General features: G+C 32.0%; 2 protein-coding genes across 5 annotated transcripts in view; one reads left to right on the top strand and one right to left on the bottom strand.

The window, feature by feature from the left end:
- LOC139511729 (probable RNA-binding protein 18) overlaps window positions 1-3,780 on the bottom strand; it is a 17,888-nt gene extending 14,108 nt beyond the window's left edge. The window contains exon 1 of one of the 3 annotated variants that reach the window (XM_071298769.1): window positions 3,652-3,780. The gene's annotated coding sequence lies outside the window, so the exon portion shown is untranslated. The remainder of the gene's footprint in view (window positions 1-3,651) is intronic. The other 2 variants (XM_071298768.1, XM_071298770.1) reach the window with 2 other exon arrangements.
- Window positions 3,655-16,366, top strand: LOC139511727 (ribosome-recycling factor, mitochondrial-like). 2 transcript variants are annotated; one of them, XM_071298764.1, is made up of 7 exons: window positions 3,655-3,764; window positions 7,425-7,648; window positions 8,387-8,539; window positions 8,938-9,056; window positions 10,413-10,504; window positions 11,745-11,904; window positions 16,115-16,366. In XM_071298764.1, exons 1-7 carry the CDS (start codon window positions 3,757-3,759, stop codon window positions 16,193-16,195), a joined length of 837 nt encoding a protein of 278 aa, XP_071154865.1. In that variant the 5' UTR covers window positions 3,655-3,756; the 3' UTR covers window positions 16,196-16,366. The 2 variants fall into 2 exon arrangements, with proteins under 2 accessions (XP_071154865.1, XP_071154866.1); XM_071298765.1 differs by having other exon boundaries at window positions 3,749-3,822.

Raw genomic sequence — 16,366 nt, 5'->3', positions numbered from 1 at the left:
ATTAAATTATTAGATAAATATATATGTGATGACACAAATTTGTATTATTATCCAGAGTATCAGTGAATATGCTTTTTATTTACTTTTTACTATTTTGGGCGCCAAAAAGTTAAACCATGTGCATGTATGAATATTGCATAATTTCAATTTTACTGGCGAATGTGAATTTGCTCTTTTCTTATCTAAATTCAGGACACTGCAGTAAGAGCTTGACATCTGACTTTGAAGCAAGGCCATCAATATTCTGACCTCTGGCTGTTACTTTTGCTTTCCTTTTTTGACTTACTGTCCTATTATAGCCTTCAACATTTTCTAAATGCTAGGGATTTTCTACCAATGGAATAGATAACATAACTTTGCGTTTTAACTTTTCTTATTTGAGTGTCACTGACAATTCTTTGTAGACTTAACTCACGTCTGGCATACAACATTTTAATCCTGGTATCTTTTTATATCTACATATTTTTTTTTTTATATAAATTGGTTCTTTTGAGGGTATGTTCAGGTTTTCATTAAACCTCTGAAAATAAGATATTCTTCAACACCAAGTTTTCCTGTAGGTTTGATTCAAGTAAAAATCAGGAAGTCTTTAAAATTTGAGATGTCTTATATCATGTATATAATTATGATACCAAAATAGGTTTCTTTCTCTATATATAGCTATATATACATGTAAAAGACCCAATGAAACTGGTGTGTTACTCTCAAGAAAAAATATACAAAACCTTCTTATAACTATAAGTTGCATGATAGATAAAATAAATACATCCAAATCAGAAATATTTTGATCAAGAATCTGAGTAGGTTTATTCAAATGTATCTCTCATTATTTTGCACATGGACTTTTGTCTTGTTTGTATGTACATGTACATGTAGATCAAATATATCTACTGTTGATATCATTTATTGTTTAGAGTGTTGTCTTTCTTTATATTTTCAAGCTCATGAGTACAAATGCTAAAACTGGTCAAACAAATTCATGATTTGTTACGATAAACAAGATAAAAATACTCCTAATGATGGTTTCAGTCAAAGAGCATTTTGATTAACCTTCATGACCTTGCGGCAGCTGAAATCTATAGTTTAGGTATTAAAAAGAATTTATATTACAGACCTTTTTTTGTGTTTTTAATTCAAGTTTTCAAACGAAAAACACAAAAATGTAAAAAGTATTTCAAAATAACTCTTGAAAATACATTTTTTTCTAAAACCATGAAAATGTGTACTTATAATTTAAACTAAATGCATCCACAGTCATCATGGTCATGGCAGTACTTTTGAAAATATATAACACTTGAACATAAATTATTTATTCCTTATAAAGATGCTGCTTTTTGCATATTTATATATATATGTATAGTTTTTTTTGTATACAGTACATGAGCATGCATCTTGTACATCTATGATTTATCAATTTACTTTAGATAGCAAATATACATTGATATACATGTAGGAGAAAAGATATTAATAATTTGACCTGATTGATTAATTCTTTCCTCTTCGGTCATTAATTAAATCAAGGACGTATATATATATATATAAGTTGTACGGTATAACTACAAAATGTATTAATACGTTCTTGATACCGCATATATCATGTATATGGTAATACAATGTACCTTTTTTTTATGGACAGAGTTCTTGAAATCATACATGTACATGTACATATGTATAATAAAATTGAGAATAGAAATGGGGAATGTGTCAAAGAGATAACAACCCAACCATAGAACAGACAACAGCAGAAGGTCACCAAATGTCTTCTGAGGAATACAATGACACTGACATAAAAGCAATATGACTTCGCAAATTTAAAAAACTAAAAATTTTGGGGTGTATAATTATGAAAATGAACCCTGCTTGACTTTAAGTGCTTCCCACTAGGCTGCCAGTTTAAACATGCTCTATGGTCGGGTTGTTGTCTCTTTGGCACATTCCCCATTTCCATTCTCAATTTTAGTTCACAAGGTAACATCCTGTTCGTTAAATGTGAGTGCCTTTGTGACGTTATTTACCAGATAGAGGGGTTCTCTAGCTTGTATCCCTGCACTAATAAAGTTCATCATTACATCAAGAGCTCCATGGTCTTCACGATGCATTGATGGTCATTATGCAGGATACATGGATCCTATACTAGAAATAATGTTTGTTCCGTAGGTACTTAATCACAATTTCCTAATGACAGTGCTGAATGTCAATTATAAGAATTTAATTTGTGGAATAATAATTAATTCGTGTATCTTATATACATGTACATGTAGCATATCATATTTTTTAAGCCACTCTTCAACATGGTAAAATTAGTTAAAAGAAGTGACGATACCCCTGCACAACGATGTTCACTTAAACAGTCAAGGGTCTAACTTAAATAAGTTATCAGGGAAAAATAACATGCATGTTGTTATTACAGACACTTTCATGAGTTGTCTTCTCTTTTTTCCTGAATCTGTAATAACATATGTTGGTTATCAGTGAAATATATCAAAAATGTTTTATCTTTAATGGGCACTTGGGAATTCTTAAAAACTTTTGCGCAGTAGCTTAATAAATTACCTTGATAACTAATTTTCTTATTCCATTAATACAATTATGATTAACCATGGTAAATCAATGAGACAAGGCTTTTAAGGGCAAACTAAGCTGTAATAACAAGGCTTATGTTATTACAAGCATGTAATTTACTATATCAGAGTAAATGAGACACTTGGAATCTTGCACAGTGCCTCATTACAAGCTCTGATCATCATTTCTTACAATGAATTGAAATACATTCTTATGCAAGTCAGAGCAAAGCCTTTAAAAAGATATAGAGAAGCTGCAATAACACCCATTGGTTATTGCAGGAATGTATTTTCTGTAATAACATAGGTGTATTATGCATGATTGGTAAGCTATGAGCTGTTATATATTTGCAAAGATTAGTATACATAAAGAAAATTATAATATCAATAGAACTTGAGAAAAATTTAACAAAATAAAGGTTTTATATTTTCCCTTTGAAACATGTAACATACATATGTTATTACAGTTTTTTGATATTTCAGCTCACAATAACAACATGTATGTTATTTTTCTCTAATAACTTATTTAAGTTAGACCCTTGACTGTTAAACCAGAGTTATTGACAGAATTGCAAAAGCAGTCTATCCATTTAACATTGTGGCTAAACTGTTGTAGTGTTATACTGAATTATCACATGTACACAGTATTCAAAGACAAGGGTCAAACTCAAAGCTAACCCTTGGCTAGTCCAAATAGTTATGACTCTTAAAGGCTTTTATAAATTTTTTCTTTGACGCCTTACGTACGCTAGTCCAAATAATTATGACATCTTGAAACAAGGACGTATATTAGAAGGATAGGAAACTCCCGATACCGTCTTGATAAAATCCGTTAGTTATACGTCCTTGTCTTGCAAGGCTAAAATAATTTTTTTCTTTGACGCCTTACTTATTATAAAAAAAATTCTTTGACGCCTTTCAAGACCTCATAATATATAAGGCAGTATATTTGGACTAATCCTCATGGACCTGAAATTTGCCCTTCCTTGTGATTTGTTACCATAAATCATAACCTTATACTAAAACTAAAATAAACTCAACAATAGAATGGATTTCTTTAACATTTCGATTTAGAAAGAGAAGAACCTACCAGTTTTGTTTGTTGCTGTCTGCAATGCTTTGTTGAAAAAGATAAAGTCCGAGAACAAAAATAATACGCTTCCGAAAGCTACACAGATAATGATGACGTATACACATGCACATGTAAGTTCGTACCAACATTTTAGGCACAGCTTAAATTAAACGACTCTATCTAAGACAGGTAGCCCCATTTATACTATGATATTCGTCTTTCCCTTTGATAGAAACAAGAACCTGTGTTATGACAGCATTTGATAAAACATAAACATCAATTTAAAGAGTATTCAAGAAATTGGTTCATCCTCAACATGCATGAAATATTTGCCACTGGCACTGGAAGACGCTGTGGTTAACAAACCCTAAGTGCAAAGATACGGGGCAAATGTTTTATGCTGACATTTTATTGCGCTTTAACTACAATGGATAATTTTGTGCCTTAGTTTTTCATATAATATTTGAAACCTGACTCTGTCAGCAGTGTCTCTGACCTTGGAATTATATAAATAGGGCATCAATCTGTTCATTTTTCATTTATCTCTTCATTTATGTAAGTTTCACTTACCTGTCAACCTTTATTTTATCATTATTAGACAGTTTTCACAGTGACCCATCGATTTCGGCATTTTGACTTTCACTTTCAAATGGACGTCAAGTTACGAGAGAGTTCGTGGTCTCGAAAATCAAAATATGCAAATATTTATATTTTTTCACCTCCTTTGTAGGAGATCGATGATTAACATTTAGTAGCAAACCATGATTTTTCACCTCCTTTACAGGAGATCGGTATGAAGCATTTAGTTCCGACCACGTTACAATCGGAAGCTCTCGGACATTTAGATAACTTGCATCGTAAATGAACGAGGTGTTACATTATGGTCATTTGCATAAATCATCACTGTTTTCTTGTGGTCACTCATGTGATAATCTTTGAAAATGAAAGGCAAAATGCCGAAATCGATGGGTCACTGTGAAAACTGTCTAATGATGAGAAAATAAAGGTTGGCAGGTAAGTGAAACTTACATAAATGAAGAGATAAATGAAAAATGAACAGATTGATGCCCGATTTATATAATTCCAAGGCCGTCAGTCGGCACCAGAAGCGAAGAAGCAGCGCATCTATTTTGGATGGGCAAATATCCACTTTTTGATATGGGACGAGCTCTGACGTCTCACGGCCCCAGCTTGTCTGGCAAAACAGCCGTTGGACGTCAGAGTAATCTCGGACTACTTCAATTCAACACATGTCATGCATGTTGAGCTGACCATTGTAACAGGGGAAAAGTTTTATTTATCATGTTTATACTGCACAAAATATTTTGGAAATTAAATCTAATGAGATGGTCACAAAAAATATGGGTAAGATAACACAAGGTTAAAAACAGTCTCAAACATAAAAAAATGGTAAAGATTGTCATAAAAGGGCAATTACATATATGTACTCCATTTATTAGCCATGTTGGCTGGCAGGTTTGGTCATTTCACACTATATACCTCAATAATGATTGTGGTCAAGTTTGGTTAAATTTGGTTCAGCAGTTTCAGAGAAGATTTTTATACGACCGCAAAATTTGAAAATTTTTTCGTCGTATATTGCTATCACGTTGGCGTCTGCGTCGTCGTCGTCGTCGTCGTCCTGCGTCCGAATACTTTTAGTTTTCGCACTCTAACTTTAGTAAAAGTGAATGGAAATCTATGAAATTTAAAACAAGGTTTATGACCACAAAAGGAAGGTTGGTATCGATTTTGGGAGTTTTGGTCCCAACATTTTAGGAATTAGGGGCCAAAAAGGGCCCAAATAAGCATTTTCTTGGTTTTCGCACTATAACTTTAGTTTAAGTTAATAGAAATCTATGAAATTTTGACACAAGGTTTATGACCACAAAAGAACGGTTGGGATTGATTTTGGGAGTTTTGGTTTCAACAGTTTAGGAATTAGGGGCCAAAAAAGGGCCCAAATAAGCATTATTCTTGGTTTTCGCACAATTACTTTAGTTTAAGTAAATAGAAATCAATGAAATTTAAACACAATGTTAATGACTACAAAAGGAAGGTTGGTATTGATTTTGGGAGTTTAGGTCCCAACAGTTTAGGAATTAGGGGCCAAAAAGGGACCCAAATAAGCATTTTTCTTGGTTTTCGCACCATAACTTTAGTATAAGTAAATAGAAATCTATGAAATTTAAACACAAGGTTTATGACCATAAAAGGAAGGTTGGTAATGATTTTGGGAGTTTTGGTCCCAACAGAATAAGGGGCCCAAAGGGTCCAAAATTAAACTTTGTTTGATTTCATCAAAATTGAATAATTGGGGTTCTTTGATATGCCGAATCTAACTGTCATGACTGTGTATGTAGATTCTTAACCTTTGGTCCCGTTTTCAAATTGGTCTACATTAAGGTCCAAAGGGTCCAAATTAAACTTAGTTTGATTTTGACAAAAAATGAATCAGTTAGGTTCTTTGATATGCTGAATCTAAAAATGTACTTAGATTCTTGATTATTGGCCCAGTTTTTAAGTTGGTCCAAATCGGGGTCCAAAATTAAACTTTGTTTGATTTCATCAAAATTGAATAATTGGGGTTCTTTGATATACCAAATCTAACTGTGTATGTAGATTCTTCATTTTTGGTCCTGTTTTCAGATTGGTCTACACTAAAGTCCAAAGGGTCCAAAATTAAACTTAGTCTGATTTTAACAAAAATAGAAATCTTTTGGTTCTTTGATATGCTGAATCCAAAAATGTACTTAGATTTTTTATTATGGGCCCAGTTTTCAAGTTGGTCCAAATCAGGATCCAAAATTATTATATTAAGTATTGTGCAATAGCAAGTCTTTTCAATTGCACAGTATTGCGCAATGGCAAGAAATATCTAATTGCACAATATTGTGAAATAGCAAATTTTTTTTAAATAAGAGTTATCTTTCTTTGTCCAGAATAGTAAGCAAGAAATATCTAATTGCAAAATATTGTGCAATAGCAAGATTTTTTTAATTGGAGTTATCTTTCTTTGTCCAGAATCAACTTAAATCTTTGTTATATACAATATACAATGTATATTCACTTTTTACTACCAACTGATAAATTAAAATAATCTTTACCATTCAGTGATAACAAGCAGTTTTTTTTACATCTTAATATTTTATGGTGTATTTAAATGAGTAGTTATTGTTGCAAACTCCATTAGAAATTTTAATTGAGATTAGTTTTGGAATAAGGGAAAGGGGAATGTGATTAAAAAAATTGGGTTCAATTTTTCTCATTTGAAATTTCATAAATAAAAAAGAAAATTTCTTCAAACATTTTTTTGAGAGGATTAATATTCAACAGCATAGTGAATTGCTCTAAGAGAAAACAAAAATTTTAAGTTCATTAGAACACATTCATTCTGTGTCAGAAACCTATGCTGTGTCAACTATTTAATCACAATCCAAATTTAGAGCTGAATCCAGCTTGAATGTTGTGTCCATACTTGCCCCAACTGTTCAGGGTTCAACCTCTGCGGTCGTATAAAGCTACGCCCTGCGGAGCATCTGGTTGTACTTTTTGACAACGACAAGCTTATGGACCATGCCTGAGGCTAAGTGATGGGAAAAACTCAGTTGGCCTTTTGGCCATGTGAACTAAAAAAAAATGTGTACAAAAATATGTGTTTTAAAGAGTGTTAGTGAGGGGACAGTATCAAATTGAATTCAGGTGTTTGTTTAGTTTACCATCTTCTGCAGGAATAGGAAAAAATAAATCAATTATTTAATTGATCATTGTTTCTTTATAACTTAAAACAGGACTGCAATGAACTCGCTGAGAAACTTGACTCGCTGTCGGAGAAGTATTCATGAACTGTTATTTTCACTGCAACAATCCAGACAGTTTGTAACAGTTCACACTGGAATATTGGATAAGATAAGCAGCCACAAGAATAGTAACAATATTGTTCCAGTTAATGTCAATTTACCTCTGACATGGAGTGTTTGTTGTTATGCAAAGAAAGCTGGCAAGGAGAAGAAAGGTAAATTCCTCTTCAGTGTTAATTTATTTTATAATGCAAACAAATGTATGTCCTTTTCTGTGTAGAAACAATGTGGTTGAAGTGAAATTGCACACTAAACAGTAAACTACTAAAATTCATTGGTAAGACCTCCAACTTTAAGCAACAGCCCATACTTGATTGTGACAGGATATTTTGACTTTTTTTATTAAAACAGTACTAGTGGTGTCAACGTATATTTGTTCCACCTAACAGAAGTTCCAATGGAAACTTTTGTAATAAACATTGTCATAATATGTATTCCTGTTGGAACAAATATTCTATACCATTTATTCTGTTAGGAACATATACTGTAACATTTATTCCTGTGTTTTTTCCTTTTGGAACTTATATTATAAAGGAACTTCTATTCTGTGACAGTGGGAGGTTAATTTTGCAATCACTTATTCAAATTGTGTCATAAAGTTTTAATACGATTAAAATTTTTTGTCGTATATTGATACCAAGTCATCCTTGGCGTCTTCGTCGTCTCAAGCGTTGTCCTAGGAAATGGCCCCTTTAATTCATCCAACAGAAAATAAAAAAAATGTATAAATGTTAATGTGACCACAACAACACTAAAAGTTCAAAAGATATCACTTATAAATTAGAAAGGTGAAGAAATACTATGTACTCTAAATTAACTTAAGTTCACAAATCTACTAGAAACCTTTAATACCTTTCCAAGAAAAAAAATATTCTTATACTTATTTTTTTCAGGAAAAATATCATCTAAAGTGGTTAAAGCGCAACTGACTCAAAATGAAATTGGAGACATTTTGGATTTAGACTCAGTGAAACAAAGTATGCAAGATGTTGTGGACAAATTAAAGGATGACTATCTTCATGTTTTGAATATAAGAACTACCACAGGTTAGACTGGTTTGCTTTTAAATCTTTTGTAATGCATAAAAATGGATATAGTGAATAAAAAAAAACCACTAGGCTCAAAAGAAAGCACCAAAAGCAAAATAACAGGGATTTGATTGCTGATCAGTCTCTCAAAGTCACATATAAATAAAAACAGAGAATAAAATTGAACTTTAACATCATTTTTAGTATTGTGTCAATGTGTCAGCACCCAAAAATCACACAACCATTTCAGACAAAAGATGTTAAATATGTATTCTTATTATTATAAAAAAAGATGTACTGGTAAAAATGTACATAAAATACCAAAAATGTGTCTTAAGCAGAGTGAGGATTTGAATAATTTAAAGTTGTTTAATTCATATTGTTCTCTATTATTTAACCAAAAAATATATTTCTAGGAGCATTTGAAAGAGTTGTAGTGCATACTGATGATGGCAGATTCAAATTAAGTCAATTAGCCCAGATAGAGAAGAAGAGCCCACAACTTATCATGGTTAATATGTCATCATCACCTCAGGTAGAAAAAACTTAATGTTTATCAGGAACAATTGTCAGTTTATACTCAACCTATGAGTTTGGCTGTCCCTCTTGTATCTTTCGTCCCTTTTTCTTAAAAGTTTGGTAACACATTTGTCATGTTTGTTGTAATATGTTGTGTGCTAATTTTTTAAATGATACTTCAAATAATATTATTGACATAACTGCCACAATAAATGTCGATACTAATGAAGTGTTTAAACAGATTTTTTTAATCAGGAATAAAAAATCCTTCATTTTATCTGTAAAGGTATATAGCAATTACAAAAAATTACCCTTAAGGGTGCTCAAGGGTCTAAATCCAAAAAAAAATTCAATATAGGATTTGCTATATTTTACTATAAATGAACTTTATCATATACTTTTAAAATGGAAAAATGAAATAAAAAAATGGGGTCACCATTCATTTAAGCTCACAATCTGCCTCCGAAAAGAAGTATTCCTTTTTGTTCAGGTCCTTTTTTTCTGTTGAACTACAAATGTAATAGGAGAAATAGAGGCAAAATCAAAATTAAAAAAAGAACTAAATTACAGAAATCGCTTTAATTTTACAATAGTTTAAAATTCAAGTACATTTTTTTTTTTAAAACAATAATAAAAAACATAGGTCACTGATGACTTAAAAAAGATGTTTCAATTTTAATGCCAAAAAATGAAATTTTTGCACCAAAGGGAGATAATTTAAAGCTTTTTCAATGATATGTACATTTTTAAAGTCATCTGGGGCCAAAACGAATTGATTTTTTGGGTTGACTTTGTACCATATGATAAAGTAACAACTAATAAAGTAATTAATAAAATTTGTAATGAAAAAAAAATGTTTAAATGTTTAAATGCTGAAATTTTTGTACCCTTGAGCCTCCTTAACAGCATTTAATTTGACACATCTGAATATATTAATAAAAAAAAAATATCTAAGGTTCCAAGAACCCCGAGTTATTAAACCTGGCTATCAACAAGTACAATAAACTTGGCATAGATACCAGGATTAAATTGAATATGCAAAACCAAACACACGTTTTGTCTACAAAAAAATCACCAGTGACGCACAAATCAAAATAGTTATAAAAAAAAAAGGACAATTAAAGTACGAAGTTGAAGAGCATTGAGCCTTGAGGAAACTTTAAAGGGAATAATGTATGTAAAGGAAAATAATTCAGATGGACTGCATAACAAATGCATAACAAATGCATAACAATTTTCATAAACATACCCACTAAAAAAGATGAGTTTTTCTGCTTAAACAAATTACTTTCATTTATTTGATTTGCAATCTCAATTTACAACATTGGCCTTTTTAATTTATAAGAAATAAATAAATATATATTTCTTTCAGTACACCAAACAAGTCCTTAAATCTTTATCAGAGACTGGAATGAATGTAAATCCATATATGGAAAAAACAACAATATTTGTACCTATTCCAAGGTAGGATAAACTCTTCTATTTAACAATTTTAGAAATTCAGGTCTTAATTTTGCCAGTATTTCATTTTCTTTTCAGAGATATTTTAATTAAAATCTAGGAGTTTTAAGGGCACTATCTGCCCGGTAACCTTTTCTTCTGTATAGATTTAACTTTTAGTTGGTGAATCATATATATATCATATGTTATCATTATTGGGCAATCATACCTGTCAACCTGTGATGATGAAAATGCAGGCATGACCTGCATTGAAGAATCAAATCTCAGGTCATAACGCGTACAAACTTTTTCGAGCTGAATTTCAGTATTTATGGTACATTTTCCTATAATGTATATCAAAGATACCAAAACATCAATGCATGTTCACTTGGTTAAGTCATTTTAAATCTTATTTATTATTATTTCATTGCACTTTAAAAGATTTTTATAAATTTGTGTAACACAGTCTTATGTTTTTTACTTTTTGTCATCATCTAAAATTTAATTCCAAATGTAATTTTAAAATGAGTCTACTGGCTATGTACCATGTAGAGGTATTACATCTAGGAACATTCATCTATCAATTGACAAGGAAATTAGACTATGATAAAACTTTTAAAAAAAATTTGTATAAAGGTATAAAAATAATGAAAAGTTATTTGTCAATATGTATTTGAATTTTATATTTTTATGATTTAATCTTTTTCTCCCATAAAACGTAAATATAAGGAATAATTTTGAATGGTAACAAATAAGGAGAAGTAACTCTAGTTCAAATATGTTTGTAAACCAGTAGTGCAATTTATTTACGACCTAAAGCTAAGGTAATTGGTGTTAATTAACAGTGTGTTTGACACGAAAGCTGTCAAGTGAAGCCATGCACTTAATGGGTCACTTAATTTGACAGTTTACATAGCTAGATGAACTGCCTGTTCATGGAAGAATTACGAATTTGCCGGTATTTCAAAGGAATATTACTTATACAAATCAATCTCAAGGCTAAGAAATACGGGTGAAATCGGGTCATTTTCGGAATTCCCGGGTTATTTCAATGACCCGGCGGGTGTCCCGGGTGATCCCTCAGAATTGTGAAAATCTCGGGTCACACCCGCAGAATACAGGTCAGTTGACAAGTATGGGCAATCAGAGATAAGAGTTTTATGAAATTCTCTGAAATTGGTTTTTGGATGTTTAGTAGAACGCAGTTTCTTTATAAAAAAAAAATTATCACAAAATTGTTTACCTTATTCTTTTTCTATTTCAGGGTAACCAGGGAACATAGAGAAAAATTAGCAAAGGATGCCAAAAAAATGTTTAATCAAACAAAGACACATTTAGATGGCTTATATGCAAAACACACAAAGACTGTAAATTCTAAGAAAAAAACACATAGTGAAGATTTAATAAGGAATTTAAATAGTATGGTATGTATTTTTCCTGATAGAAATATGACACTTTGAAATGAGAAAAATAACTTATTGCCGGCACAACTTTTTTTCCAACATCTCAAATGATCTTTGCGAAATAAAGGAAACAGTATTATGCAGCTGTTCAAAAGTCATAAATTGATTGAGAGAAAACAAATCAGGGTTACAAACTAAAACCATGGGAAACATATCAACTATGAGAGAAAAACAAAAGAACAACTGGAACACTGAAGTGCAAAAGCCAACATACATAGAAACAAATATTTAATGGATATTTTTGTTTTAATATTATTTTTGGATAGGGATTGCATGAAATACAATCAAAACTGGCGTTTTGCATTTGCGCCGATCTGCATTTCATTTGCGCCGATTTTTTTTTTCATTTGCGCCGATCTTTGTTTTCATTTGCGCCGATTTTTTACAGGTAAATAACCTGTTAATTACAGGTGAATCGACATAAGAAGATGTGGTATGAGTGCAAATGAGACAACTCTCTATCCGAGTCATGTTTTTTTTTCATTTAACATTATAGAACTCTTCCGTTAGCCAGTTGTACACTATATTCACATACTTTAAAATAAAAAAGTAAACTCCTTAGATAAAAATGCTGTGATATATACTAAAATGACGAATTGGAAATCTATTTACAGCATTCAAATCCATAAAAACGGAATACATTAAAATCATAGATCTGTTCTTGCTGAGTATTTATAGGCAACACATCTAATATATTTCTTTCTTGTGATTTCGACACTTCTATATTTGTCGTAATTGCCAATAACGAAGTCCATCTTTAAATTTCTTTGTCTGGCTTACGTACTTATATGTTTAGCCGTCGAAGGTTAAAGAATTGACTCCTCGGCTCGTTGCAATTTGCAATTTGCACATCGTGTTACAGCTAGGATTAGAACAATATGAATCAAAATAAACTAAAACCTATGTTTATAACCAGATTTTACCAATATACCTTAACGGTATAGTACACGAACGAATATTAACTTACCTGTAAATCCAATTAGGGGCAAATATAAAATCGGCGCAAATGAAACTAGAGGCTCTAAAGAGCCTGTGTCGCTCACCTTGGTCTATGTGCATATTAAACAAAGGACACAAATGGATTCATGACAAAATTGTATTTTGGTGATGGTGATGTGTTTGAAGTTCTTACTTTACTGAACGATTTTGCTTCTTACAATTATATCTATAATGAACTTTGCCCATTAGTAACAGAGAACTATATTTGGTAAAAATTTACATATATTTACCAAATTAATGAAAATTGTTAAAAATTGACTATAAAGGGCAATAACTCCTTAAGGGGTCAATTGACCATTTAGGTCATGTTGACTTATTTGTAGATCTTACTTTGCTGAACATTATGGCTGTTTACAGTTTATCGCTATCTATAATAGTATTCAAGATAACCAAAAACAGCAAAATTTCTTTAAAAATTACCAATTGGAGGGCAGCAACCCAACAACCAGTTGTCCAATTCATCTGAAAAATTCAGGGCATATAGATATTGACTTGATTAACAATTTAACTTCTTGTCAGATTTGCTCTAGATGCTTTGAATTCATAGTTATAAGCCAAAAACTGCATTTTACCCCTATGTTCTATTTTTAGCCGTGGCGGCCATCTTGGTTGAATGGCCAGGTCATCGGACACATTTTTCAAACTAGATACCCCAAAGATGATTGTGGCCTAGTAGTTTCAGGGGAGATTTTGTAAAAGATAACTTAGATTTATGAAAAATGGTTAAAGATTGACTATAAAGGGCAATAACTCCTAAAGGGGTCAACTGACCATTTTGGGCATGTTGACTTATTTGTAGATCTTACTTTGCTGAACATTATTGCTGTTTACAATTTATCTCTATCTATAATAATATTCAAGATAATAACCAAAAACAGCAAAATTTCCTCAAAATTACCAATTCAGGGGCAGCAACCCAACAACCGATTGACCGATTCATCTGAAAATTTCAGGGCAGATAGATCTTGACCTGATAAACATTTCTATCCTATGTCAGATTTCCTCAAAATGCTTTGGTTTTTGAGTTATAAGCCAAAAACTGCATTTTACCCCTATGTTCTATTTTTAGCGGTGGCGGCCATCTTGGTTGGTTGACCAGGTCACGCCACACATTTTTTAAACTAGATACCCCAAAGATGATTGTGGCCAAGTTTGGATTAATTTGGCCCAGTAGTTTCAGAGGAGAAGATTTTTGTAAAAGATTAATTTAATTTATGAAAAATGGTTAAAATTGACTATAAAGGGCAATAACTCCTAAACGGGTCAACTGACCATTTTGGTCATGTTGACTTATTTGTAGATCTTACTCTGCTGAACATTATTGCTGTTTACAGTTTATCTCTATCTATAATAATATTCAAGATAATAACCAAAAACAGCAAAATTTCCTCAAAATTACCAATTCAGGGGCAGCAACCCAACAACCGATTGACTGATTCATCTGAAAATTTCAGGGCAGATAGATCTTGACCTGATAAATATTTTTATCCCGTCAGATTTCCTCAAAATGCTTTGGTTTTTGAGTTATAAGCCAAAAACTGCATTTTACCCCTTTGTTCTATTTTTAGCCGTGGCGGCCATCTTGGTTGGTTGACCAGGTCACGCCACACATTTTTTAAACTAGATACCCCAAAGATGATTGTGGCCAAGTTTGGATTAATTTGGCCCAGTAGTTTCAGAGGAGAAGATTTTTGTAAAAGATTACTTTAATTAACGAAAAATGGTTAAAAATTGACTATAAAGGGCAATAACTCCTAAACGGGTCAACTGACCATTTTGGTCATGTTGACTTATTTGTAGATCTTACTTTGCTGAACATTATTGCTGTTTACAGTTTATCTCTATCTATAATAATATTCAAGATAATAACCAAAAACAGCAAAATTTCCTCAAAATTACCAATTCAGGGGCAGCAACCCAACAACCGATTGACCGATTCATCTGAAAATTTCAGGGCAGATAGATCTTGACCTGATAAACATTTTTACCCCATGTCAGATTTGCTCTAAATGCTTTGGTTTTTGAGTTATAAGCCAAAAACTGCATTTTACCCCTATGTTCTATTTTTAGCCGTGGCGGCCATCTTGGTTGGTTGACCGGGTCACGCCACACATTTTTTAAACTAGATACCCCAAAGATAATTGTGGCCAAGTTTGGATTAATTTGGCCCAGTAGTTTCAGAGGAGAAGATTTTTGTAAAAGATTACTTTAATTAACGAAAAATGGTTAAAAATTGACTATAAAGGGCAATAACTCCTAAACGGGTCAACTGACCATTTTGGTCATGTTGACTTATTTGTAGATCTTACTTTGCTGAACATTATTGCTGTTTACAGTTTATCTCTATCTATAATAATATTCAAGATAATAACCAAAAACAGCAAAATTTCCTCAAAATTACCAATTCAGGGGCAGCAACCCAACAACCGATTGACCGATTCATCTGAAAATTTCAGGGCAGATAGATCTTGACCTGATAAACATTTTTACCCCATGTCAGATTTGCTCTAAATGCTTTGGTTTTTGAGTTATAAGCCAAAAACTGCATTTTACCCCTATGTTCTATTTTTAGCCGTGGCGGCCATCTTGGTTGGTTGACCGGGTCACGCCACACATTTTTTAAACTAGATACCCCAATGATGATTGTGGCCAAGTTTGGTTTGATTTGGCCCAGTAGTTTCAGAGGAGAAGATTTTTGTAAAAGTTAACGACGACGGACGACGACGACGACGGACGACGACGGACGACGGACGACGGACGACGACGGACGACGGACGCCAAGTGATGAGAAAAGCTCACTTGGCCCTTCGGGCCAGGTGAGCTAAAAATGAAATCGGCGCAATTGAAAGAATGAAAATTTTAAAAATCGGCGCAAATGTCATACGCCCATCAAAACCCTATGTCAAATGAAATATGATACAAAAATTTATAATTTATATAAGCAATCAAATTATTAATGAAGAAGATAGATTGGAAGCATAAATGTTAATTTTGATGGTATAGGTAGTAAACTTAACTATTTACTTTTATTATATATTTAAATATTATCAATAGCATATAATTATATATATAAATATCTCCTTTAATTTGTCTCATGCTTTTAACTTTCAGATATTAGAAATTTAGCAAGACATGATAAGTATCTAATATGTCTCTTGTTTGTAACTTTCAGATATTAGACATTAAGCAAGAGAGGACTGCAGAATCCGAAAAATTAATGGAAGCAAAACAAAAGGAATTACTAGGAGAATGAATTTATTTACGGAAGCTCTGCTATTATAAAAAACTCAAAATGTGTATGGATGGAGACTGGAGAGATATTTTTTTACCAGTGGGCTTTCAGATTACTGAATCATGGAGTGATCCTGTCAGTGATTCTGACTGGCAAAAAAAAGTAGTTATGAAATAAAATACAAAGCTGTCA

The sequence above is a fragment of the Mytilus edulis genome, chromosome 2, assembly GCF_963676685.1.
Source record: "Mytilus edulis chromosome 2, xbMytEdul2.2, whole genome shotgun sequence".
Classification (NCBI taxonomy): Eukaryota; Metazoa; Mollusca; class Bivalvia; order Mytilida; family Mytilidae; genus Mytilus; species Mytilus edulis.
This window is presented reverse-complemented; position numbering and strand designations above follow the sequence as displayed.